This window comes from Pelophylax lessonae (genome assembly GCF_965119305.1).
Source record: "Pelophylax lessonae genome assembly, chromosome: 5".
Classification (NCBI taxonomy): Eukaryota; Metazoa; Chordata; class Amphibia; order Anura; family Ranidae; genus Pelophylax; species Pelophylax lessonae.
Window position 1 is genome coordinate 20,435,742 of NC_138772.1, and position 24,866 is coordinate 20,460,607.

Genomic DNA, 24,866 nt, shown 5'->3' on the forward strand with positions numbered 1-24,866 from the left:
AAAAAGAAAATTGAATGTCTTCATAAATTTAGGCCAAAGTGTATTCTTGTTTATGGTAACAAAAATAAAAATAAATCACAATAAGTGTATAATAACTGGTTTGTGTGAAAGTTATAGTGTCTACTAACTATAACATATACACTAATTTACACAGCTATAGATGCTATACTAGTAATGGTGGCCTTTTGGCTAAGATCAAGTGTAGTATCTGTTCTTATCAGTTGGTATGGAACCTGATGGTTAGTATCGGTGGGGGCCGAAATGAACCAGGGCGCTCCGGAACAACCGGGGGACTGGGAAGTAAGCCACATCAGAGAAAGCCGGATGGGTCCATTGCCTCTGATTTGAATGGGTCCGCCCCTACCAGTTTGAAGGGAGCGAGAAAACTGGATTGGTTCCGTGGCCAGTTAGTACTGCTCCTGGATGTGATTGGTAAGGAACGGCGGATGGCGGTGGGAGGGCCTTTCCTCCTGGGTTGAATCTGGCCTTGCAAAAGGCTTGTCCCCAGTTGAAGGCAGGCTCACCCTAAGCTGTCTAAAGTTCTGATGCCTCCTGGTAGGTTAGGGCTACACTCGGTCTGGCCTTAGGGCCGGGGTAGAGAAAGCCCGTAGTGTATGTGCCCCTGGGGTGGCAGCCCAGGGGTGCCTTAATTCTCACTGGTGAGGGGCAGCTCGCCTTGAGTTTTTCGGCACCATGGTCACTGCACCTACGCGCACTTTTTTAAGCACCTGCCTCTTGGGCAAGGCCTTTTGGCTTCGACCAGAGGAATTTTTATTCTGGCCGGAAGGCCTGCCTTTGTTTTTCACTTAGGCACTAATTCACCTCTCCACATCCCCTTCCCCACCTTTTTGTTTGTGTGTGCTTTTTCTTTGTAGTGTTTTGTCACTTCACTATCACCTTTTTCTTCCTCTGCACGACGAGTACGGTGTGGGTCTCTGGGCCTACCTTGAAAGTCTTGGGAGGGGGTGGACATGGCCTTTTGGCTTAGTTTGCCCTCTCTCATGGGGTCTCCCTTCGGGGGAGCCCCACCCAGTACTTGGGGTGGGCTGTTTCGGCAGTCCCCCTGGAGAACGGGGTTTGCCAGGTTTCGGCCAGGCAAACCATAGGAAGTACCTCAGTCCCTGTCAGGAGTCTTGCACCCCGGGGGATCAAGGTATAGGTCCAACCTCTTCGGAGGCCAGACCATTTTCGCACACCCTGTGCAGTTTTTGTGTGTTCACGTTTGCGTGTGTGCACTTTTTATGCACCGGGTGAAGTCTTTTGAGTGTGTTTCACACGCTACGGGCTTAAAAAAAAAAAAAAAATGGTGGTGATAGGGTGACGGGCAATCTGGCGCTAACAGACACTGGCTGGAAGGGTCACTAACTGACACTGAAATCGCTAGTGACACTAATACAGTGATCAGTGATAATACTATACATTGACACTGTACTAAGGACACTGGCTGGGAAGGGGTAAAGGAGTTGTAAAAGCAGAAGATTTCTTATCTTAATGCATTCTATGCATTAAGATAAAAAGCCTTGTGTGTAGCAGCCCCCCTCAGTCCCCCTAATACTAACCTTAGCCTCATCTCTGTCCAGTGATGTCCATGAGTCCCTCGGCCATCCAGGACTCTCCCTTCTGATTGGCTAAGACACAGCCATGGCGCCATTGGCTCCCACAGCTGTCAATCAAAGTCAGTTAGCCAATCAGGAGAGATAGAGGGGGTGGGGCCAAATGGCAGCTCCGTGTCTGAATGGACACAGGGAGCGGCAGCTTGGCTTGGATGCCCCCATAGCAATCTGCTTGCTGTGTGGGCACTTGACAGGTGGGAGGGGCCAGGAGCACAGAAGAAGGACCTGAGAAGAGGAGGATTCAGGCTGCTCTGTGCAAAGCCAACTGCACAGAAGAGAGAAGTATAATGTGTTTGTTATTATTTTTATTTTTTTTTAAAAGAGGGACTTTGCAATCACTTTAACATCTAGGGGCAGTCAAGGTGTTAACTGTGTGCCTATCATGTGTTATGTGTGCTGCTTTTACTTTTTCTATCCGGTTGTTTTTACTCCCTGCTTTTCAGGGAGAAGAAACAGCCAGATCGCTGTTCAAAGTACAAAGAGTTCTGTGTTTTTTTGTAAATACAGAACTCTGTGTTTGATTGGCCACAGCTGATCAACTGATTTCAGCTGAAGCCATTGGCTGAAATCAACTGCTAAACTCATGCTGTATCCAATCACAGCACAGTTTGGCATGGGGCGCATGCATGCGCGCCCCAAACCTGGAAAAACGCTGCTCACATACATGTACGCGATTGCGCCTGTACCTGCCGCCCTCTTGCAGTACATTAACTGTGAGCGGTCGGCAGGTGGTTAAAGTATAACTAAAGGAAAAATGTATTTTTTAGTTTTGGATTGAGTGGAGAAGGATCAGAACCCCATTTGTGTCCTCGTTAGGGAAATTCATCCTCTCTATTTGTCTGTTTACCATTATATTAAAAGTGAAAGGAAAAGAAAATCCCGAATTTTGGGATTTTCGGCTTCCTGGCAGGCTCGATCTGAACGCGCCTGAGCCCATCGCTAGTCTTTATTTCTATGTTTCTATGTTTTGGTTTGTCCCCAGAAAAGTAATAGAGGGGAAATCTCTCCAATGGGACACAGATGGCGAAAAAAAAAAAAAAAAATACTCTGACATGGGTTATAACTGTCCCTTACGCTTTCCAAGTGAAAAAAAAAATTGCCTATAGTTCTACTTTAAAGATGAGCTCTGGGATCAACAAACATTGTCTAATCCATTCATCACATCTTCTTCAATCTTGGTGAGCTTTGTGTTTTTTCATCCAGATCTGTGCAGTAATCCAGTGTGAGACTTCCTGTAATAAAGACTAGTGATGGGCTCAGGCGCGTTCAGATCGAGCCTGCCAGGAAGCCGACACTGCAAACCACCAATCATAGGCAGCGTATGTGAGTGCAGCTGCCGGTCGGGAAATGCCTCACTGCCTATGATTGGTGGTGGTGGTGGAGGGCTTCCTGGCGGGCTCGAACCGAACACACCCGAGCCCTTTACTAATAAAGACCGCTCACTGCTGCTCTCTCTCTTTGTGCAGGGTGACTGGTCCTGACTCCACCCCCTCCTGTAGATTTCTGCAGGCATCCTGTAATGTGGCTAATCTTATCTCCGGCCCCTCCTGTTATAATGGGTGGAGCCTACTTGGCCTCTCCTACCACTCTGCTCTCTCTCCTTGTTCAGGGTGATCGGTTTTGTTTGCACCACCTTCTGTAGTTTTTGCAGGCAGTCCATTGTATCATTTCAGCAGGTGTCTGGTCTTGTCTCTGCCCCCTCCTGTTTTAATGGGTGGAGCTTACTTGGTCTCTCCTACCACTCTGCTCTCTCACCTTGTGCAGGGTGATTGGTCTTGCTTCCACCCCCTCATGTTATAATGGGTGGAGCTTACTTGGCCTCTCCTACAACTCTGCTCTCTCTCTCCTTGTGCAGGGTGATCGGTTTTGTTTCCAGCCTCTCCTGTAGTTTTTCGCAGGCAGTCTATAGTGTAGTTTCTGCAGGTGACTGGTCTTGTCTCCGCCCCCTCCTGTTATAATGGGTGGAGCCTACTTGGCCTCTCCTACAACTCTGCTCTCTCTCCTTGTGCAGTGTGATCGGTCTTGCTTCCACCCCCTCCTGTATGCCTGATGGGCCCCACCCACAAATCATCTTTCTGCACAGTGATGATGTCACAGCTATTTTTACAATTCAATATTTTTGGTTTGTAAAGGCATTTGGTGCACACAGAGTTCATTTATATACTTTGTTGCTGTTGACCAATCAGTTTAAATGAAAGTTTCCGTGCCTGGGGTTCAGCTTTAAAGGGTAATTCCACTTTCGTGGGGGAAAAAAAAAAAATCAGCAAATAAAGAAAAAACAATATAGCGTATACAATGGCGACACAAATCATATTGTAATTGAATGTTTAATTTTCAATCTGCAGCTGTTGTAATTTTCTGAAAAAGCAATTCAATATGGCCGCCTGGAGCTGTTCTGTACACAGAATGTATACTGACCACACCCCCAGAAACATCATTTCCTGCTTGTGTGATTGGCTCACCAATTTTCCCAGAAGTCTGCACTAAGATACAAGTCAGATTTCTGGCATCACCTGCAACATAAATGTCATTTTTGGTGAGATACTCCCAATAGGAACACGTCTAAAGGGATGCAGGCCCAGCAGATTTCCTCATTAGTGCCCTGCAGCTGCCACAGCTGATTGATAATTATGAAACCACTCCCATTAGACCCACTCAGCACAGAGGAACAAACAATGATTTCTTCAGAATAACAAAAGGTAGGAATCTGCAACAAAGTTTGATACAATCCCTGCAATGTACAGAGATCACCCAGAGGGGAATGTTTTTTTCTCAACAAAAGGGGAGTTACGCTTTAACATCAGGAAGAGCGCCCCCGCTGGATGAAATGGGCTCTGACGATCTTATCTTGAGGCTGCCATCCCTTTGTGAGGCCCTGTGGCCATCACAGAATGACAGATACGCGCGGTTCCGAGAGACGTACGAATCTGCGCCAAGCTTTCTGCCGAGAGGAAAGTGCCCCAGTCCACAAATACACAAACTGTCAGCGCTGCCAACCGCTTAATAACCAATGTGGTTACGCTCTTTCCCGGATACACCCACAAATGCGGCGCTTTTTGGAATCCCGAGTCTTTACCAGCAGCGGAGGGGAAAGCCATGAAACCAGAAAATGCCTCCAGATTATTAATGTCATTCCTGACAGAGCCGGGGAAACACGCTGCACAGGCCGAACGATTTATCTCACCCCCTCCTCTGCTGTGAAAATGGATGTGTCCGCTATTACTAGTAAAAAAAAATAAAAAAAAAATACATAAATCTTCTCCTGGTTTATAGACGCGATAACTTTAGCGCAAACCAATCAAAATACGATTATAGCGATTTTTTTTACCAAACATATGTAGCAGAAAACAAATTGGCTGACAATGTTAAAAAATTTTGATTTTTACATTTTTTTGGGGGGAATTTCATATAAAAAAATTGTGAAAAATATTGTTATTTTTGCAAAATTTTCGCTCTTTTTTTTGTTTATAGCGCATGATCAAAAAATCGCACAGGTGATCAAATACCACCAAAAGAAAGCTCTGTTTGTGGGAAAAAAAGGACGTCAATTTTATTTGGGTACAGCGTCGCACGTCCGCGCAATTGTCCGTTAAAGTCACGCAGTGCCGAATCGCAAAATAGGCCCTGGTCAGGAAGGGGGTAAAATCTTCCGGGGCTTAAGTGGTTAATAACCTCATCGGTCAGAAATAATTGTCGGTATGCCAAGGGGTTGTCATGGTCAACGTCAACTTTCATACCAGGTGATCCTGTAAATGGGAATCTTGGGGGCGCTGCCTGATCCGTACCGCAGTCAATAGAGCACCAAGTTCTCACAGAATTGTCGCTGTCGTCACTTTTAGGACCTGATGACAAATTTTCCCACAAATCGCTATCGCTCAGTTCTTTAAATAATTCCGATTCACCGTCGCTGTTTTCCAGTTCGTCCAAAAGCGCTTTTGAGCTAAAAGAACGCTTTTTGGACGTTCTCAATTTTCCAGGCACAAAGAACCACAAAAAGTACCGGCAGGGCACTGGGAAAGTCAGTAGGTGAAAATCTGGGGTAAAATGGCTTGATACAAAGATGTAATCCTAACAGATTACACTTTATCATGTCATTTGTTTTATTTTATCTCCCGCCGGTTCCACCCCCCCTGCGTTGCGGCACTCACAGGGAAAGGAACCAGAAGAAGGTGTCAGCATCGGCCGGATCACACAGCGGGAGAATGGCTGGAGGACGGCAGGGGATCGCAGGGGAAGGTAGGTTTGATTGTGGGGTAATCCTGAGAGTGGCTGTGGTTACTGCTTTTGGCACTGTATATTATCCCCGAGCCACACTTGGGAATACCGCCAGGGAGGCTAACAAGAACAAAGGACGTCACCGGATGTGACGAAACGCGTCAGCTTGGACCGCATCACGTCATTACGCTACCCTTAGGTGGAACGCAAGCCGGAAGTAGCCCGTTGATTCCGCGAGGAGGACCTGCAGCCCGCACCGCTGACCACCAGGGAGTGTTTTATACATTATTGTTGTGTTCAGAACCCGAGGTATGGGTAATAAACTTTATTAGACTATATTACGCTATCTGGAGCTTTCTTCCCTCTCTCCCCATCTCATTGGGTTGATTATACCCTGGATCCCAGAGGAGCCACATCACTCCATAGGATCGCTAAAAAAGGGGGAATCCTTTGGCCCAGGAGGCCACCAAAGCTTGAAAGGTCTCAATGTCATATGACATATGAGACCCACTGCATCTGGTAAGTGATCCAATTCTTTCATTTTCACCTGGGAGAAGGAATCGACACATAGTTAATCAAGCCACAGCATTTGCACTTTTTTATTGTGAAGAATCACTTACACTAAGGACAATTTTTTTTGGAGCACTAAGTCACCATCTGCTTTTAAAGTTTGGACTGTTTTATTGAACTATATACAATTAGGTATATTAGAGTTGGAAATCCTTATTAATTATGTCACAGTCACTTATGCACTAAGAGATAATGTGAGCACTAATCACTTTAAATATATATTTTTTGCCATATATTGTGGATTTTATAATACTTTTATGCATCTGGTTTAATTAATTAATTTTAGGAACATTTATAACATCCTTTGTAATTGACTAGCAAGAGCTGTACTTGGCCCCTTTTAAAAAAGAGACCATTCTTTTTATATAACAAGAGCAAACCCTTATTTTTTTCCCTTAGCGGTGTTTAGCAAACTCTGAGCTAAAATAAAATGTTCACTGAAGGCCTCATTAACATTGCAGTACTCCTGTACACCCCTGTGAATGGCCGTCTTTGCCCGCACATGACACACAGGTGTACCATGCATCCGAATGCAGGCAGTCTCATTCATATCTATTGGAATGCAGCAGCTGCATGGACACAGCTACTCCCAATCTGACAGCTTTGCGGGTCCACACCGTCTGCGTTCAGGGACACACACCCAAACTGCTGTCATATAGGGACCAGCGCTTGCACAAACCATCTGTGTTCATAGCTATCCATGCAGTCACTGCGTCCCAATAGACATGAATGGGACTGCATGCATGTGGATGTGTGGAACACTTGTGCATCCTGTGCAGGTGACGACCTTCTCATAGGTGTATGTGTAAGTGCCTGGTACAGCAATTGTTACCTTTCGGAGCTCCTGGGCTTCTGACTCCGAGACTTCCTGATCCTGGATGAGGGCCTCTGCCTGTTCTCCTGCAATGGGCCCCGATCTCACTATCGTATCCAGAAGCCAGGAATCTGAAACAGAGAGATATAGAACGGTCACTTGTCGCCATCTGGTGTACAAAATGAATAATGCAGCAGGTTAGCGCACTCTCCACCATAAGTAATAGTACTGTATACCATTTACTCCCTTCTTCCTCTAATATTAACCACTTCCCACCCGTCATATAGTAAAATGACGGCCACAAAGCGGTTGTCCCATTCCGGCTGGGCGTCATATGACGTCCAGCAGCATTGGCCCGGGGGGCGCGCAGAGCGGCGATCGGTGGTGCGGTGTGTCACTCTGACACACCGCATCTCCGATCCCGGTAAAGAGCCTATGACGTAGGCTCTTTACCATGTGATCAGCTGTGTCCAATCACAGCTGGTCACATAGTAAATAGGAAGTGCCGCTGGACGGCTTTCTTTAGTTCGCGCCTAACAGGCGCGAGTAGAGGAGAGCCGATCGGCGGCTCTCCTGACGGGGGGGGGGGGGGTTTGTGCTGGTAATCAGAGCATTGATTACCAGTGCAGACCCTTGGGGGATGCCACTAGAGCCACCAGGGATTGCCCACCCATGGCCACCAGGGATGCCCACCCCTGCCACCAGGGATGCCAATCAGTGCTCAGGGAACCTGTCAGTGCCCTCCTCATCAGTGCTGCCCATCATTGCCATCTATCAGTGCCGCCCACCAGTGCCCATCATTGCCACCCACCAGTGCCCATCATTGCCATCTATCAGTGCCGCCCACCAGTGCCCATCATTGCCATCTATCAGTGCCGCCCACCAGTGCCCATCATTGCTGCCTATTAGTGCCTCCTATCAGTGCCCATCAGTCCCGCCTATCAGTGCCCATCAGTGCTGCCTATCAGTGCCCATCAGTGCTGCATATCAGTGCTACCTATCAGTGCCACATATAAGTGCCCATCAGTGCTGCATTTTAGTGTCTCAACATCAGTGCCACCCCATCAGTGCCACCCCATCAGTGCCTCCTCACCAGTGCCTGTCAGTGCGGCCTCATCAGTGCTCGTCAGTGCAGGAAAAAAATTATTTATGTACAAAATTTTATAACAAACAAAAAAACTTTTTTTTTTTTTTTCAAACTTTTCTGTCTTTTTTTATTTGTTTAGCACCTTGCGGTGATCAATTACCACCAAACGAAAGCTCTATTTGTGGGAAAAAAATGACATAAATTTGGTGTAGGTACAGTGTTGCATGACTGCGCAATTGTCATTCAAAATGCAACAGCACTAAAAGCTGAAAATTGGCCTGGGCAGGAAAGGGGTGAAAGTGCCCGGTATGGAAGTGGTTAAATAGCTGACATTTTTAAAAAAAGTACTTTTGCTCCTTCTTTTACATGTATTCCGCCTCTTCAACTCTCACGAGGTGACAGCTCAGACCTACAGCATCCTGGGATACCCACATTTTCCAGGAGGCTGAAGTTCCAATCAGTAAGGAACTGATGCAAGGTTTTGTTCCATGTAACCTGTATATCATGGTGCTGTATCCCTGCTCATCCATGAGATACGGTGCTGAGTCATCAGGGGCCAAGAACAAGGCAGCTCCCCATGGTTTTGAAAAAGAAAGATGGCGGCGCAGGCCCGGGTGTGTGAAAGGAAAGCGGGGGATTAGACGTTGGACACAATGGGACTTGCTGGGCTGTAAGTATCTAAACAATGGAGAAAAAAAGGGGGAAGCTGGGCATCAGGAAGTGGAATGTTCTCTATAAACCAGACATTTATTTGCATCAAAAAACAGTTTTTATATTTCCTTCTTCCTTTTCTCTTCTGATCTGATCTCCGCCAGCTTCATTCAGTCACTTCCTCCCTACATGCATTTGCTCCAGCACATCACTGCTCTGGTCTGGCTTTCTGATAGTGGCAATGTGGACCCTATCTGTGAAATGTGTCAGCACAGATACTTCCAGTCTCCACCAGGGGGAGCATGTGACAGGGTGACAACGCAGGAGAGCAGCTGGTAGACAGTTGTCACCCTATAACAGGAAGGGTCTAAACAATGACAGGATCCCCAGGGATTCTTTTAGGCTACGTTCACATTCAGGCGTTGCTATTTTATAGGCGTTTTTTTCAGGAGTTCTGCTTTAAAGTCTTCTGTAATCTGCCCAAAAAGAAGCTCATGTACTTTTTTGAGCGTCTGGCGTTTTGATTAAAATGTCAGAACGCTCAGATGTGAACAGAAGCCATTGAATTGAATAGGATTTGCCTTGTTGGGCGTTTTTTGAGCTGATCCTTAGAGCTGAAAAATGCCCGAAAAAACGCCTACATGTGAACGTAGCCTTAACCGCTTGCCGACCGCCGCAAGTACCTTTACTGCAGCAGTCAGCCCCTCCTGGGCAAAGCGACGTAGCACTACGTCGCTCGCCCAGGAGCCTGTAGGGGGCAAGCGCGCTCCCGCCCATGCTCGTTCACCGGCAGGTCTGATGCCACTCGCAATCTCCCGCTGGAGAGGGAGAAAGGCAGGCGGCTGATGTAAACAAAGCCGTCTGTCATTCTCCCTGATGTAACCGCAGAGATCATACGGTCCTGCTATGTAGGATCGTATGTCTCTGTGGTTACATCACAAGCCACGCCCCTTGACAGTTAGAAGCACGCCCCTAGGGACACACTTAACCCCTGGATTTCTAATAAAGTTAACCCCTTCCCTGCCAGTGTCATTTTTACAGTAACAGTGCATATTTTTAGTAATGTCACTGGTACCCCCAAAAGTGTCAAAAATGTCAGTCAAGGGTCCGATCAGTCCGCCGCAATGTCGCAGTCCCGCTAAAAATCGCAGATCGCCGCCATTACGCGTTAAAAAAAAAAAAACAACAAAAATGACAAAAATCTTTCCCTTTGTTAGTAAACGCAATAACTTTTGCGCAAACCAATCAAAATACGCTTATTGTGATTTTTTTTACCAAACATATGTAGCAGAAAACAAATTGGCCAAAAATGTAAAAAAATTTTGATTTTTACATTTTTTTTGGGGGGGAATTTCATATAAAAAAATGTGAAAAATATTGTTATTTTTGCAAAATTTACGCTCTTTTTTTGTTTATAGCGCATGATCAAAAAATCGCACAGGTGATCAAATACCACCAAAAGAAAGCTCTGTTTGTGGGAAAAAAAGGACGTCAAATTAGTTTGCGTACAGCGTCGCACGACCGCGCAATTGTCCGTTAAAGTCACGCAGTGCCGAATCGCAAAATACCCCCTGGTCAGGAAGGGGGTAAAATCTTCCGGGGCTTAAGTGGTTAAACAGTTTAAAAACTTTTGAAATGGTATTACCAAGGTAAAACTTATATGAGATTTTAGTTTATATCTATTATATAATGGATAGTTTGTTTGTATACAAGTGCATCTGGAAAGTATTCACAGCGTTTCACTTTTTCCACATTTTGTTATGTTACAGCCTTATACCAAAATGGATTAAAGTGGAGTTCCGGCCTCGGGGGTACATTTTAGATAAAAATACCCCCGGGACAGTCAGGGATAGTACATTCCATAATGGATAGCCTCTGAACTGTCCCGGGTTGCACTTACCTTTTAGAAGAAATACTTACCTTGAAAATTTCTTCTCCAGCGCTGCCATCTCAGGTGTGGGCAGCTGAAGCCAGCGCGTCCTCTTCTGCCTCCTCTTCGGTGAAGTCGGAGTCCCAGAATGCACTGCACTGGCCCTGCTCGTCACTTCCGGTGCAGGCATGGAATCCCTGCACAGCTTCTGGGCACGGCATGCCCAGAAGCTGTTTAGAAGGGAATGCCGTGCCTGCACCGGAAGTGACGAGTGAGGCCGGTGCAGGTGCATTGACTCCTGGGAGCGATGACGTTCATCTCCCAGGAGTCATCGCAAGCCGGAAAGAGACTGCGTGGGCCGCGGCCACAGAGGGAGGAAGTGGAAGGAAGGGGAGTATATTTTCTTCAAAAACAAGGTAAGTGAACAAAAAAAAAATTCGGGGCCATCCATTTCTTTTTCAGGTGACACTCAGCAAGCGGATGGCCCAAAATCGATTTTTTTCGATTTTGAGGCCGGAACTCCACTTTAAATTCATTATTTTCCTCAAAAGCCTACAAACAATCCCCCTAAATGACAAAGTGAAATCTTTGCAAATTTATAAAAAAATAAATAAAAATAAATCCCATGTATACAAGTATTCACAGCCTTTTCCATGACACTCAAAATTGAGCTCAGGTGCATCCTGTTTCGTCTGATCATCCTTGAGATGTTTCTACAACTTGATTGGAGTCCACCTGTGGTAAATTCAGTTGATTGGACATGATTTGGAAAAACACACACCTGTCTATATAAAGGTCCCACAGTTAAAAGTGCATGTCAGAGCGCTAACCAAGCCATGAAGTTCAAGGAATTGTCTGTACATCTCCAAGACAGGATTGTATGGATGCACAGATCTGGGGAAGGGTACAGAAAAATTACCACAGTATTGAAGGTCCCAATGAGCACAGTGGCCTCCATTACCAGTAAATCGAAGAAGTATGGAACCACCAGGACTCTTTGTAGAGCGGGCCACCTGGCAAAACTGAGCAATCGGGGGGGAGAAGGGCCTTAGTCAGGGAGGTGACCAAGAGCCCGATGGTCACTCGGACAGAGCTCCAGCGTTTCTCTGTGGAGGGAGGAGAACCTTCCAGAAGAAAAAACATCTCTGCAGCACTCCACCAATCAGGCCTGTATGGTAGAGTGGGAAGCCACTCCTCAGTAAACAGCCCGTCTGGAGTTTTCCAAAAGGCACCTGAAGGACTTTCAGGCCATGAGAAACAAAATTCTCTGGTGTGATGAAACAAAGATTCAACTCTTTGGCCAGAATGGCAAGTGTCATGTCTGGAGGAAACCAGACACCGCTCATCACCAGGCCAATACCATCCCTACAGTGAAGCATGGTGGTGGCAGCATCATGCTGTGGGGATGTTTTTTTAATGGCAGGAGCTGAGAGACTAGTCAGGATGGAGGGAAAGATGAATGCAGCAATGTACAGAGATATTCCTGATGAAAACCGGCTCCAGAGCGCTCTGGACCTCAGACTGGGGTGAAGGTTCATCTTCCAACAGGATAATGATCATAAGCACACAGCCAAGATAACTAGGAGTGGCTACGGAACAACTCTGTGAATGTCCTTAAAGCGGAGTTCCGGGCACAGAATCTTTTTTTTTTTTTTTTTTTTTTTAATACCCCCCAAACAGTAACCCTCCGACCTTTATATATCCGCTAATCCTGTTTCATATAGTTAAATACGAGTTAGGCAAGCATAAAATCTTACTTTATATAATTTCTGCAGAGCGCCCCCATCTTTGTCCTGGTGAGCCGAGTCCGCAGTGGGGAAATGTCTGCCCTGCTTCTAGTGGGAGGAGGGCGGTGAATCCAGCGCGACATCTCGCGCATGCCCAGTACTATGCGATCGGCATAGTACTGGGTTTCCATAGGGACGGCGGCGTGGAGGAAGTTGCCGCCCCTATAAAGCCATTCTCTTCTTTTAAATATGGCGCCGTCCGCACTGTGCTCCGCCTAACATCGCGTAATTTCCTGTTTGGAAATAAAGCGATGAGAGGAGCGGCCGGCCGTCTATGTCACTGCGCATTGCATCCTGGGAGCGACGAGTAAGAGCTCCCAGGACGCATTGCGGGACAGGAAGTCACGGCGCGGGCCGAGGAAGTGGATGTAAAGGTGAGTATATTACCTTCTGAAATAAGGTAAGTAAAAAAAAAAAAGGCCGGGAATATCCAATTCTTGTACAGGGAACGATAAGGAAGTGGATGCCATTAAATATAAAGACATGATTTTGTGCCCGGAACTCCACTTTAAGTGGCCAAGCCCAGACTTGAATCAGATTGAACATCTCTGGAGAGATCTGAAAATGGCTGTGCACCAACACTCCCCCATCCAACCTGATGGAGCCTGAGAGGTCCTGCAAAGAAGAATGGGAGAAACTTCCCAAAATTAAGTGTGCCAAGCTTGTAGCATCATACTCAAAAAGACTTGAGCCTGTAATTGGTGCCAAAGGTGCTTCAATAAAGTATTGAGCAAAGGCTGTGATACTTATGTACATGGGATTTTTTTAATTTTTTTTTTTTTTTAATAAGTTTACAAAGATTTCAAACAAACTTCTTTCACATTGTCATTATGGGTAGTTGTAGAATTTTGAGGAAAATAATGAATTTAATCCATTTTGGAATAAGGCTGTAACATAACAAAATGTGTAAAAAGTGAAGCGCTGTAAATACTTTCTGGATGCACTGTGTGTGTATATTATATATATATATATGCGTTTCATCACTGGGACGTCCTGGTGACAAAATGTGTAGGGGTGGAGAATTCTGGTACTACGTCCCATCCGCTTGGTGGAACGCAAGTTGGCTGCAGCATGTATCGGAGCAGTGGCATTCCTGGACAAATTATTCCGGGTGTCAGGGCGGGCACTGGACATTGTGTACTGTTTACTTTTTACAGTGATGTTTTTAATAAATAGCGTTGCACAATTTCTGGTTCCTTTCCTATGTGTGTGGATGATCTGGAGCCTATTGGTACCTTGGATGGTGGCTTGCTGGGAGAGCCGGTGCAGAGGTATTTAAGCCTCAGTAAATGCTGAGGTAGTCAACAACTATTGTGAGTTCCATCCCAGGTGGGCACACGAGCGGTGAGAGGAATGGGATTGCATTCCTCAACACAGAGCACAAGTCACTTTTTTGTCAAGGATTTTCAGCACTTTAATTTCAGCACTAGTCACACTTCCCTGACACCCTGTCTAGCCTTGCAGGTCCCATCTTCAGTTCCTGGTTCACCTGTTCCATGTCTGACCCCAGCTGTTCAGTAGACAATAAATCTGTGTCATTATACTGGAAATTGCAAAAAAATAGAGAGCAGCGCCAATAAAAAACACATTAAGGATGATGCAAACATGAATTAACAGTCTTGGTATAAATAAGTCTCTGGTGAAGATTAAATGGTGACGATAGGAAGCCGCTCCCCACTGCAAGAGGATATTCCACCACCGTGTCATAAAACAAGATAGGTACCCTTACCAGCAGCCGTGGACCCTCAACTTAATGATGGGTCAATCAAGCATATGAGACAGGGATCAGCTCAAGGAATCTTCACCACCCATAAGCATTTCATACCAGACCAGATGCAAAGGATCGTATGTACAAGATAATCCCCAGTTCCTCCACAAACAGATCATGCAAGGACAAAAAGGGAATCCAATGGTGCAGTACGTTCCAAAAAATAGCGTTTATAGAATAAAAGGCAGGTACTCACATATCGTAGAATGAAAAACAGCATGTGTACAGAGATGGCCGCGGCGATAGCGTGCTTGCGTCATGCGTGCCTGACACGTTTCGTCATTGTAGACGTTGTCAAAGGCGTGTCTAACAGGCGCAAGCACACTGTTGATATAGTGTCATAACCGTCACTCAAGGTAGTTATGACCAAAGGCTGCTCTACCGGAAATAAACCAACGCTGGAAGCTTGCGTTCCACAGCTATGGAAAACCGGAAGTAATACGAAGCAAACCAGCCATATAACGGAAACATATAAAAAGCTGTCAGCAAAGATAAAACGTTAATAAAAACACTTAACATCGCTCAAATCTGATGCCTCAAATGGATCAATGTAAATTAATATAGATCACAAATTCATGAATGTAAGGATCGCTCAAATCTGATAAGTCAAATGGATCAATATAGATTAATATAGATCACAAATTCATGAATGTAAGTGCATGCGTGAAACATAAGCAAATAAATAAATAATATATGGGAAATATCCGTTACCTGCCCAGCAGGCCAACTAATAGAAGAGTGTGAATTACAAGACTAACTGAATAGAATTGCAAATCCTTTGGCAAGCTTGCATAAAGCGTATTTAGAAGTTTTCCTGGTGTCCTGCTTTAAAGTCCAACTCCCCTCCCTAAGGGTCCTTTCACACCTGTCCGTTCCAACAACTCCGTTCTGCTCAGCGGGGGATCGATCCACGGATCCCCGCTGAGCAGGCGGATGACCGCTCCGTCTCCGCTCCGCTGTCAGATCCCCGCTGTCCTCTATGGGGGAATCGGATGAGAATGGACCGCCTGTCAGTTCTCATCCGATCCGCCAGACGGATGGAAAATAGGGTTTCCATCCGTCCGGATTTGACGGACAGGATCGGATCGGATGGCAGTGGGCGTCAGCGGAGATGTCTCCGCTGACATCCGTTGCCACATAGGGATGCATGGGGCATCCGATCAGGTCCGCTGCGGATCTACTTTAATTTTTAAAATTTGGTCAGCACAGCCGGAGTGCAATGGCTGAGCCTCGCCCTGGGAGAACCACCTTTGTGATCATGGTATCTCCCCTGCCAGGTAAGTACAAGTAAAACTGGTGGATCTGATTGGACCGTATGTGTGAAAGGGGCCTGAGGCTTTATTCACACCTGGGTGATTTGAATTGCGGGCGGAATTGCAGCAATTCTGCCCACAATTCCAAATCGCAGGACGCTTGTGCAATACCATTACTTCTTAATGGCACCCCAATCGCGCCGTGATTTTGGCATGGTAAATGATGCAGCAAATTGCAACACGCTCAGAAGAAGCTCTTGCTCCTTTTTGTGACAAGCGATTTATCGCGCGGCACGATTAGGTTGCCCTTAAGAAGTAATGGCATCGCACAAGCGTCCCATGATTTGCTGTGATTCGGAATCGCGGGCAGAATTGTGCCGGAACGGAGCCCCACTATACTTCAACCCTCAAAGTGCAGGTAGAGCCCCACTCCAAGGGGACATTTATTTTTAATCTGCCCAGAGCAGAGTTGGACTTTAATGCAGATTAGGCGGGGGGGAGGGGGGGTGCAGTTACAGTAAAGATTATTATAAAGCGCTCTGTGAATTTTACTCGCCTAACAAGGGTTCCCCACCTTCCCTTTTTAGGACAAGGGTGACGGCCGCTCTCAGATCAAAGCTGGGCCTACAAAGAGTGTGTTTCAGTGGCCGCAGCGTATCAATCAGCGAGTTCTTGGTGGATGACAAGGACGAATAACACATTAACCCGGGTTACGGCCCACACTGGTGTGATATTCAGGAACGGAGCGCTGGGTGGACACCAGGCTGGTTAATGTTTGTGGAGGAGCTGTCAGCTGCCTGCTAATTAAAAACAAAGGAAAATTCCCTCCAGCTAATTTATAACGACCTGAGCGGTGGGCGGGCGATGCGGGTGTTCAGTGTGACCGGCCATTGATCTGAAGTTGGGTAATAAGAATTAAATCTGACCTCCAGCCTATCCTTCAGTCTTGCACAGTTGTAGCGGCTCCTCTCCTGGACTAAAATGGCTTCCTCTGATTTCTCTGCACACTGTGAGCTTCTCACCATGTACATAAAATGCTGCAGCAACTTCATTTCCTGGAGGACATCCAGCATCATCTAGCTCTCTTTTCTCCAGTCTGACTGTCTCTGGCCCATTCCTTTGTATTTAGTTCTTTATATAATGTAATCTCAGAATCACATGGGGCCATTACCTAGGGTGGTTGGCATGCAAATATAGCCTAGGAACACCCACTCCTCCATTTCTTTAGACCATGGGTGTCCAACCGTTTGGCTTCTCTGGGCCACATTGAGTGTAGAGAAATGTTCTCGGGCCGCATATAAAATATAAACTATAGTTAAGGTATATAAGTAATAAAACGCCACCGTGCCCTTCCCGCACTGCCGCCCCCCCCCCCCCCAAGCACTAATTTAACACAACTAGAGGATGATCCCTTCCAAGGCAGCCTCTGCCTACAATTAGTTGGAAGCCGCTGTGGCCGTGCCCCCGGCCCGACTTCCTTCTTCCCCATCAAAAATAAAAAAATTGTCAGGGGGCAGTGGGCTGCATTGCCTGGGGCTCTGGGCCGCATGCGGCCCCCGGGCCGCAGGTTGGACATGCCTGCTTTATATCATGAAGGATCAGCATCACATGTGGGCGTTACCTATGCAAATACAGCCTGCCTTGAAATGCCCACTCCTCCAATTTTTATTACGGTAGTTCAGCATCACATGTGGGTATTACCTATGCAAATACAGCCTGCCTAGGAATGCCTACTCCTCCAATTCATAAGAACATGGAGGATCAGCATCACATCTATGCAAATACAGCCTGCCTAGGAATGCCCACTCCTCCAATTCATAAGAACATGGAGGATCAGCATCACATCTATGCAAATACAGCCTGCCTTGGAACGCCTACTGCTCCAAATCTTAATATTATGATAGCTCAGCATCACACAAGGGGAATACCTATGCAAATACAGCCTGCCTAGGAACACGCACTCCTCCAATTCTTAAGATCATGGAGGATCAGTATCACATGTGGGTATTACCTATGCAAATACAGCCTGCCTAGGAATGCCCACCCCTCCAAATCTTAATATCATGGAGGATCAGCATCACATGTGGGTGTTACTTATGCAAATACAGCCTGCCTAGAAACGTCCACTCCTCCAGACTGACACCCACCTATCAAGGGTGAGGGTAAGTGAGGTTAAAGTGGGGGGGGGGGGAATAGGAGGGTAAGTGAGGGCAGGGTAGGGAGGGGGTGTTAGCAGGATAAGTGAGGGCAGGGTAGGGAGGGGGTGTTAGCAGGATAAGTGAGGGCAGGGTAGGGAGGGGGTGTTAGCAGGATAAGTGAGACACACTAGGACAGAGAGAGCACCTAAGTGCAGTGTCACCGCAATCTCATGGATAAAAGGTAAGATATACACTCACAAGGTTATAATCGATTCCAGCATAAATGGTGAATGTGGTGTTCATCTGCTCTATGGTAGCTGCTGCTGTGTCAGTGGCCAGAAGTCTGAGGGCGCTGGTGGCTCCCAGAGGTTCCTGGTAAACTAGGAGACACTCAGGGGCACTAACAGCGTACCCCGAAGCGACATCAGCAGCTACCACCCGAGAGCAGAGCGGATGAACAACACATTCATCATTTATGCTGGAATTGTTTATAACCTTGTGAGTGTATTTCTTACCTTTTATACATTAAATTGTGGTCATACTGCACTTAGATGGCACTGCTCTCTTGGTCCTTCAGGACAGGAGGGTGACAGCTGCAACAACGGTGAGGGAATAATTGCCGTCATTCTTTTCTTTACATTAAAAAAGAATAAAAGGAGGAGGAGAGGAGAGGAAGAAAGAAGGAGAAATGGAGGAGGAGAGGAAGAAAGAAGGATTGAGGGGGAAATTAAGAAAGGAGAGATGGAGGGGGAGAGGAAGAAAGAAGGAGAGATAGGGGGAGAGGAAGAAAGAAGGAGAGATGGAGGGGGAGAGGAAGAAAGAAGGAGAGATGGAGGGGAAGAGGAAGAAAGAATGAGAGATGGAGGGGGAGAGGAAGAAAGAAGGGGAGATGGAGGGGGAGAGGAAGGAAGAAGGAGAGATGGAGGGGGAGAGGAAGAAAGAAGGAGAGATGGAGGGGGAGAGGAAGAAAGAAGGAGAGATGAAGGGGGAGAGGAAGAAAGAAGGAGAGATGGAGGGGGAGAGGAAGAAAGAAGGAGAGATGGAGGGGGAGAGGAAGAAAGAAGGGGAGATGGAGGGGGAGAGGAAGAAAGAAGGAGAGATGGAGGGGGAAATGAAGAAAGAAGGAGAGATGGAGGGGGAAATGAAGAAAGAAGGAGAGATGAAGGGGGAGAGGAAGAAAGGAGGAGAGATAGAGGGGGAGAGGAAGAAAGAAGGAGAGATGGAGGTGGAAATGAAGAAAGAAGGAGAGATGGAGGGAGAGGAAGAAAGAAGGAGAGATGGAGGGGGAGAGGAAGAAAGAAGGAGAGATGGAGGGGGAGAGGAAGAAAGAAGGAGAGATGGAGGTGGAAATGAAGAAAGAAGGAGAGATGGAGGGGGAGAGGAAGAAAGAAGGAGAGATGGAGGGGGAAATGAAGAAAGAAGGAGAGATGAAGGGGGAGAGGAAGAAAGAAGGAGAGATAGAGGGGGAGAGGAAGAAAGAAGGAGAGATGGAGGTGGAAATGAAGAAAGAAGGAGAGATGGAGGGAGAGGAAGAAAGAAGGAGAGATGGAGGGGGAGAGGAAGAAAGAAGGAGAGATGGAGGGGGAGAGGAAGAAAGAAGGAGAGATGGAGGTGGAAATGAAGAAAGAAGGAGAGATGGAGGGGGAGAGGAAGAAAGAAGGAGAGATGGAGGGGGAGAGGAACAAAGAAGGAGAGATGGAGGGGGGAGGAAGAAAGAAGGAGAGATGGAGGGGGGAGGAAGAAAGAAGGAGAGGGGAGGGGGAGAGGAAGAAAGGAGGAGAGGAAGAAAGAAGGGGAGATGGAGGGGGAGAGGAAGAAAGAAGGAGAGATGGAGGTGGAAATGAAGAAAGAAGGAGAGATGGAGGGGGAGAGGAAGAAAGAAGGAGAGATGGAGGGGGAAATGAAGAAAGAAGGAGAGATGAAGGGGGAGAGGAAGAAAGAAGGAGAGATAGAGGGGGAGAGGAAGAAAGAAGGAGAGATGGAGGTGGAAATGAAGAAAGAAGGAGAGATGGAGGGAGAGGAAGAAAGAAGGAGAGATGGAGGGGGAGAGGAAGAAAGAAGGAGAGATGGAGGGGGAGAGGAAGAAAGAAGGAGAGATGGAGGTGGAAATGAAGAAAGAAGGAGAGATGGAGGGGGAGAGGAACAAAGAAGGAGAGATGGAGGGGGGAGGAAGAAAGAAGGAGAGATGGAGGGGGGAGGAAGAAAGAAGGAGAGGGGAGGGGGAGAGGAAGAAAGGAGGAGAGGAAGAAAGAAGGGGAGATGGAGGGGGAGAGGAAGAAAGAAGGAGAGATGGAGGGGGAGAGGAAGAAAGAAGGAGAGGGGAGGGGGAGAGGAAGAAAGAAGGAGAGATGGAGGGGGAGAGGAAGAAAGGAGGAGAGATGGAGGGGGAGAGGAAGAAAGAAGGAGAGATGGAGGGGGAGAGGAAGAAAGAGGGGGGCGGAAGAATGGATGGAGGAGAGGAGGAAAGGAGAGGAGGAGATGAAGAAGAATAGATATGAGGGGAGGGGAGAGGAGGTGGAAGAGGAGGAAGAAGAGATGAGAGGAAAGGAGAGGTGAGGAAAGGAGATTAAATGTATTAAGGTCAGAAGAGGAAAAGGGACTGAAAAAAATAAAGGGGGACAATAAGTTGAGAGGAGGGGAGAGGAAGAAGAATAATTAAGAGAAAGGAGAGGAGAGAAAGAAGGAGAGATAGAGGGGGAGAGGAAGAAAGAAGGAGAGATGGAGGTGGAAATGAAGAAAGAAGGAGAGATGGAGGGAGAGGAAGAAAGAAGGAGAGATGGAGGGGGAGAGGAAGAAAGAAGGAGAGATGGAGGGGGAGAGGAAGAAAGAAGGAGAGATGGAGGTGGAAATGAAGAAAGAAGGAGAGATGGAGGGGGAGAGGAACAAAGAAGGAGAGATGGAGGGGGGAGGAAGAAAGAAGGAGAGATGGAGGGGGGAGGAAGAAAGAAGGAGAGGGGAGGGGGAGAGGAAGAAAGGAGGAGAGGAAGAAAGAAGGGGAGATGGAGGGGGAGAGGAAGAAAGAAGGAGAGATGGAGGGGGAGAGGAAGAAAGAAGGAGAGGGGAGGGGGAGAGGAAGAAAGAAGGAGAGATGGAGGGGGAGAGGAAGAAAGGAGGAGAGATGGAGGGGGAGAGGAAGAAAGAAGGAGAGATGGAGGGGGAGAGGAAGAAAGAGGGGGGCGGAAGAATGGATGGAGGAGAGGAGGAAAGGAGAGGAGGAGATGAAGAAGAATAGATATGAGGGGAGGGGAGAGGAGGTGGAAGAGGAGGAAGAAGAGATGAGAGGAAAGGAGAGGTGAGGAAAGGAGATTAAATGTATTAAGGTCAGAAGAGGAAAAGGGACTGAAAAAAATAAAGGGGGACAATAAGTTGAGAGGAGGGGAGAGGAAGAAGAATAATTAAGAGAAAGGAGAGGAGAGGAAGAGAAAAAATGGGGAGATGGAGGGGAGAAGAAGAAGAATGGATGGAAGAGGAGAGGAGATGGAAGAAGAGGGAGGAGATGGAAGAAGAGGGAGGAGAGGTGAGGGGATAAGTGCAGTAGAGGGGAGAAGAGGAGCAGGAGATTGAATGGATAGAGGAAAGGAGAGAGGAGAGGAAGAAGAATGGAAAGGCGAGTAGGAGAGGAGAGGGAAGGAGTGTAAAGGAAAAGAGAAAGAGGAACAGGAGAGGGGACAGAAGAAGTGGAGAGGAGAGTGTAGGAAAAGAAGAAATAAAGGAAAGATGGAAAGGAGGAAGGAAGGAAGGAAGGAAGGAAGGAAGGAAGGAAGGAAGGAAGGAAGGAAGGAAGGAAAAAATTAAAATAAAGAGAAAGAGAACTTAGAGAATGAGAAGAGAGAAGATGGGAGAGAAGGGTGTAGAGAGGAGAGTGAAGGGGTTACAGGCACCCTTGTTATGATGTGCGCTCACTTTGTTGTTTTGCAATGTGTGACATCACTGTGGGATGTTGGTGGATAACCCTTTCCTGAGGAGGCCACCTCCGCCCTGCAGCCCCGACCTGCTCTCAGCCCACTCTGGATGGAAATGTTCCAGGCTGTGGTCACCGCCGCCGTCTGCTTTGCATTACTGAACACGATCGGCACATTCTGTATTATGTGGAGAGGAGCTCAGCTGCTGAGAAAGTTGATTGAGCTCTGAGATTTCCCGTCTTTGAAAATCAATCACAAACACACTGCAGAGTCCCCTCTGCCTGCTCAGCGTAGGATCTCACTATACACTGCTATTTCATTTATGCATCCTTTGCAAGGTGCCAAAGAGACCCAAAACCCAGAAGCACTCTATTCTCTAATATTCAACACTTGCCCCACCCTCCTCCTCCAGAGCCTCAATATTGGCCCTAAATATGACCCTTTACCAGTACTGGCCCATTACCAATAGTGTGAAGGTAGGGATGGGACAACTACAAGAGCCAGCTGATCATTGTATAACACCGCATCCAGGTATCAAGGCCCTCACTGCATTCCCACCATGTGTACACATACAGTATCTCACAAAAGTGAGTACACCCCTCACATTTCTGTAAATATTTTATTCTATCTTTTCATGTGACAACACTGAAGAAATGACACTTTGCTACAATGTAAAGTAGTGAGTGTACAGCTTGTATAACAGTGTAAATTTGCTGTCCCCTCAAAATAACTCAACACACAGCCATTAATGTCTAAACCACTGGCAACCAAAGTGAGTACACCCCTAAGTGACAATGTCTAAATTGGGCACCAAGTGTCAATATTTTGTGTGGTCCCCATTATTTTCCAGCACTGCCTTAACCCTCTTGGGCATGGAGTTCACCAGAGCTTCACAGGTTGTCACTGGAGTCCTCTTCCCCTCCTCCATGATGACATCACAGAGCTGGTGGATGTTAGAGACCTTGTGCTTCTCCACCTTCTGTTTGAGGATGCCCCACAGATGCTCAATAGGGTTTAGGTCTGAGACATGCTTGGCCAGTCCATCACCTTTACCCTCAGCTTCTTTAGCAAGGCAGTGGTCGTCTTGGAGGTGTTTGGGGTCGTTATCATGTTGGAATACTGCCCTGCGGAACAGTCTCTGAAGGGAGGGGATCATGCTCTGCTTCAGTATGTCACAGTACATGTTGGCATTCATGGTTCCCTCAATGAACTGTAGCTCCCCAGTACCGGAAGCACTCATGCAGCCCCAGACCATGACACTCCCACCACCATGCTTTACTGTAGGCAAGACACACTTGTCTTTGTACTCCTCACCTGATTGCCGCTACACACATCTTTGTTCCTGGCACTCTCCCCCTGTCAATCCTACCAGTTGGCATTGCTGTTTGTATGCTCCACCAGTCACTCTGGGCCACTAGCACCACTCCTGGTATACTATACAGGTCACTCCTGGCTGCTCACACTGCTCCTGATATGCTCCACCTGTCACTCTGATCGCTGGCACCTCTCCTGAAATGCTCCACCTGTTACTACTGGCCACTGGAACCGCTCCTGGTATGCTCCCTGTGTCATTCCTGGCACCACTGCTGGTATGCTCTACCTGTCATTCTGATGGCTTGCACCATTCCTTGTATGCTTAACCTGTCACTCTGGCCACTGGCATCACTCCTGGTATGCTCCATTTGCCACTCTGACAGCTGGCACTACTCCTGGTATGCTCCACCTGTCATTCCTGGCACCACTTCTGCTATGCTCCACCGGTCACGCTTGGTCACTGGCACTGCTCCTGGTATGCTCCACCTGTCACTCCTGGTTGCTGGCATCACTCCTGGTATGCTCCCCCTGTCACTCCTGTCACCACTCCTGGTATGCTCTACCTGTCAGCCTGATGGCTGGCACCACTCCTGATATGCTTCACCTGTCACTCTGGAAACTGGCATCACTCCTAGTATGCGCCACTTGCCACTCCAGGCCATTGGCACCACTCCTGGTAAGTTCCACCTGTCACTTCTGGCTGCTGGAACCGCTCCTGGTATGGTCCACTTGCCACTCCTGGCCATTGGCACCACTCCTGGTAAGCTCCACCTGTCACTTCTGGCTGCTGGAACCGCTCCTGGTATGATCCTCCTGTCATTCCTGGCACCACTTCTGCTATGCTCCATCTGTCACTCCTGGTCACTGGCACTGCTCCTGGTGTGCTCCACCTGTCACTCCTGATCGCTGGCACCACTCCTGGTATGTTCCACCTTTCATCCTGATGGCTGGTACCATTCCTGGTGTGGTCCAGCTGTCACTCTGGCGGCTGGTACCACTCCTGGTATGTCCCATCTGTAACTAATGGCCTCTGGCACCACTCCTGGTAAGCTCGACCTGTCACTCCTGGCCGCTGGCACCACTCCTGGTATGCTCCACTTGCCACTCCTGGCCTCTGGCACCACTCCTGGTAAGCTCCACCTGTCACTCCTAGCAGCTGATACCACTCCTGGTATGCTCCACCTGTCACTCCTAGCCACTGGCACCACTTCTGGTATGCTCCACCTGTCACTCATGGCTGCTGGAACCACTCCTGGTATGCTCCACCTGTCACTCTGGTGGCTGGAATCAGCCTTGGCATGCTCCACCTGTCACTCATGGCTGCTGGAACCACTCCTGGTATGCTACACCTGTCACTCCTAGCCGCTGGCACCACTTCTGGTATGCTCCACCTTTCACTCATGTCTGCTGGCACCACTCCTGTTATGCTCCACCTGTCACTCTGGTGGCTGGCATCAGCCTTGGCATGCTCCACCTGTCACTCCTGGCCACTGGCACCACTCCTAGTATGCTCCACCTGTCACTCCTGGCTGCTGGAACTGCTCCTAGTATGGGCCACCTGTCACCACTCCAGATATGTGAAACCTGTCACTCTGGCTGCTGGCACTAATCCTGATACGCTCCACCTGTTGCTTATGGCAGCGCTCCTCTAAAGCCCTTGCAGCTGGGTATCACCACTTTAAAGCGGAGTTCCGGGCAGAGAATCGTTTTTTTTTTTAACATACCCCCGGGACAGTCAGGGCTAGCACATTCCACAATGGCTAGCCTCTGATCTGTCCCGGTTCGCACTTACCTTTTAGAAGAAATACTTACTTAGAAGTTTTCTTCCACAGCGTTTCCATCTCGGTTGTGGGCAGCTGAAGCCGGCGCGGTCCTCTTCTCCGT

General features: G+C 47.6%; 1 protein-coding gene across 1 annotated transcript in view; it reads right to left on the reverse strand.

Annotated features, from left to right (window-relative positions):
- SNAP47 (synaptosome associated protein 47) overlaps positions 1–24,866 on the reverse strand; it is a 110,199-nt gene that overhangs the window by 39,402 nt on the left and 45,931 nt on the right. The window contains exon 4 of the mRNA XM_082259360.1: positions 7,231–7,343. Coding sequence (XP_082115486.1) covers positions 7,231–7,343 — 113 coding nt within the window. The remainder of the gene's footprint in view (positions 1–7,230; positions 7,344–24,866) is intronic.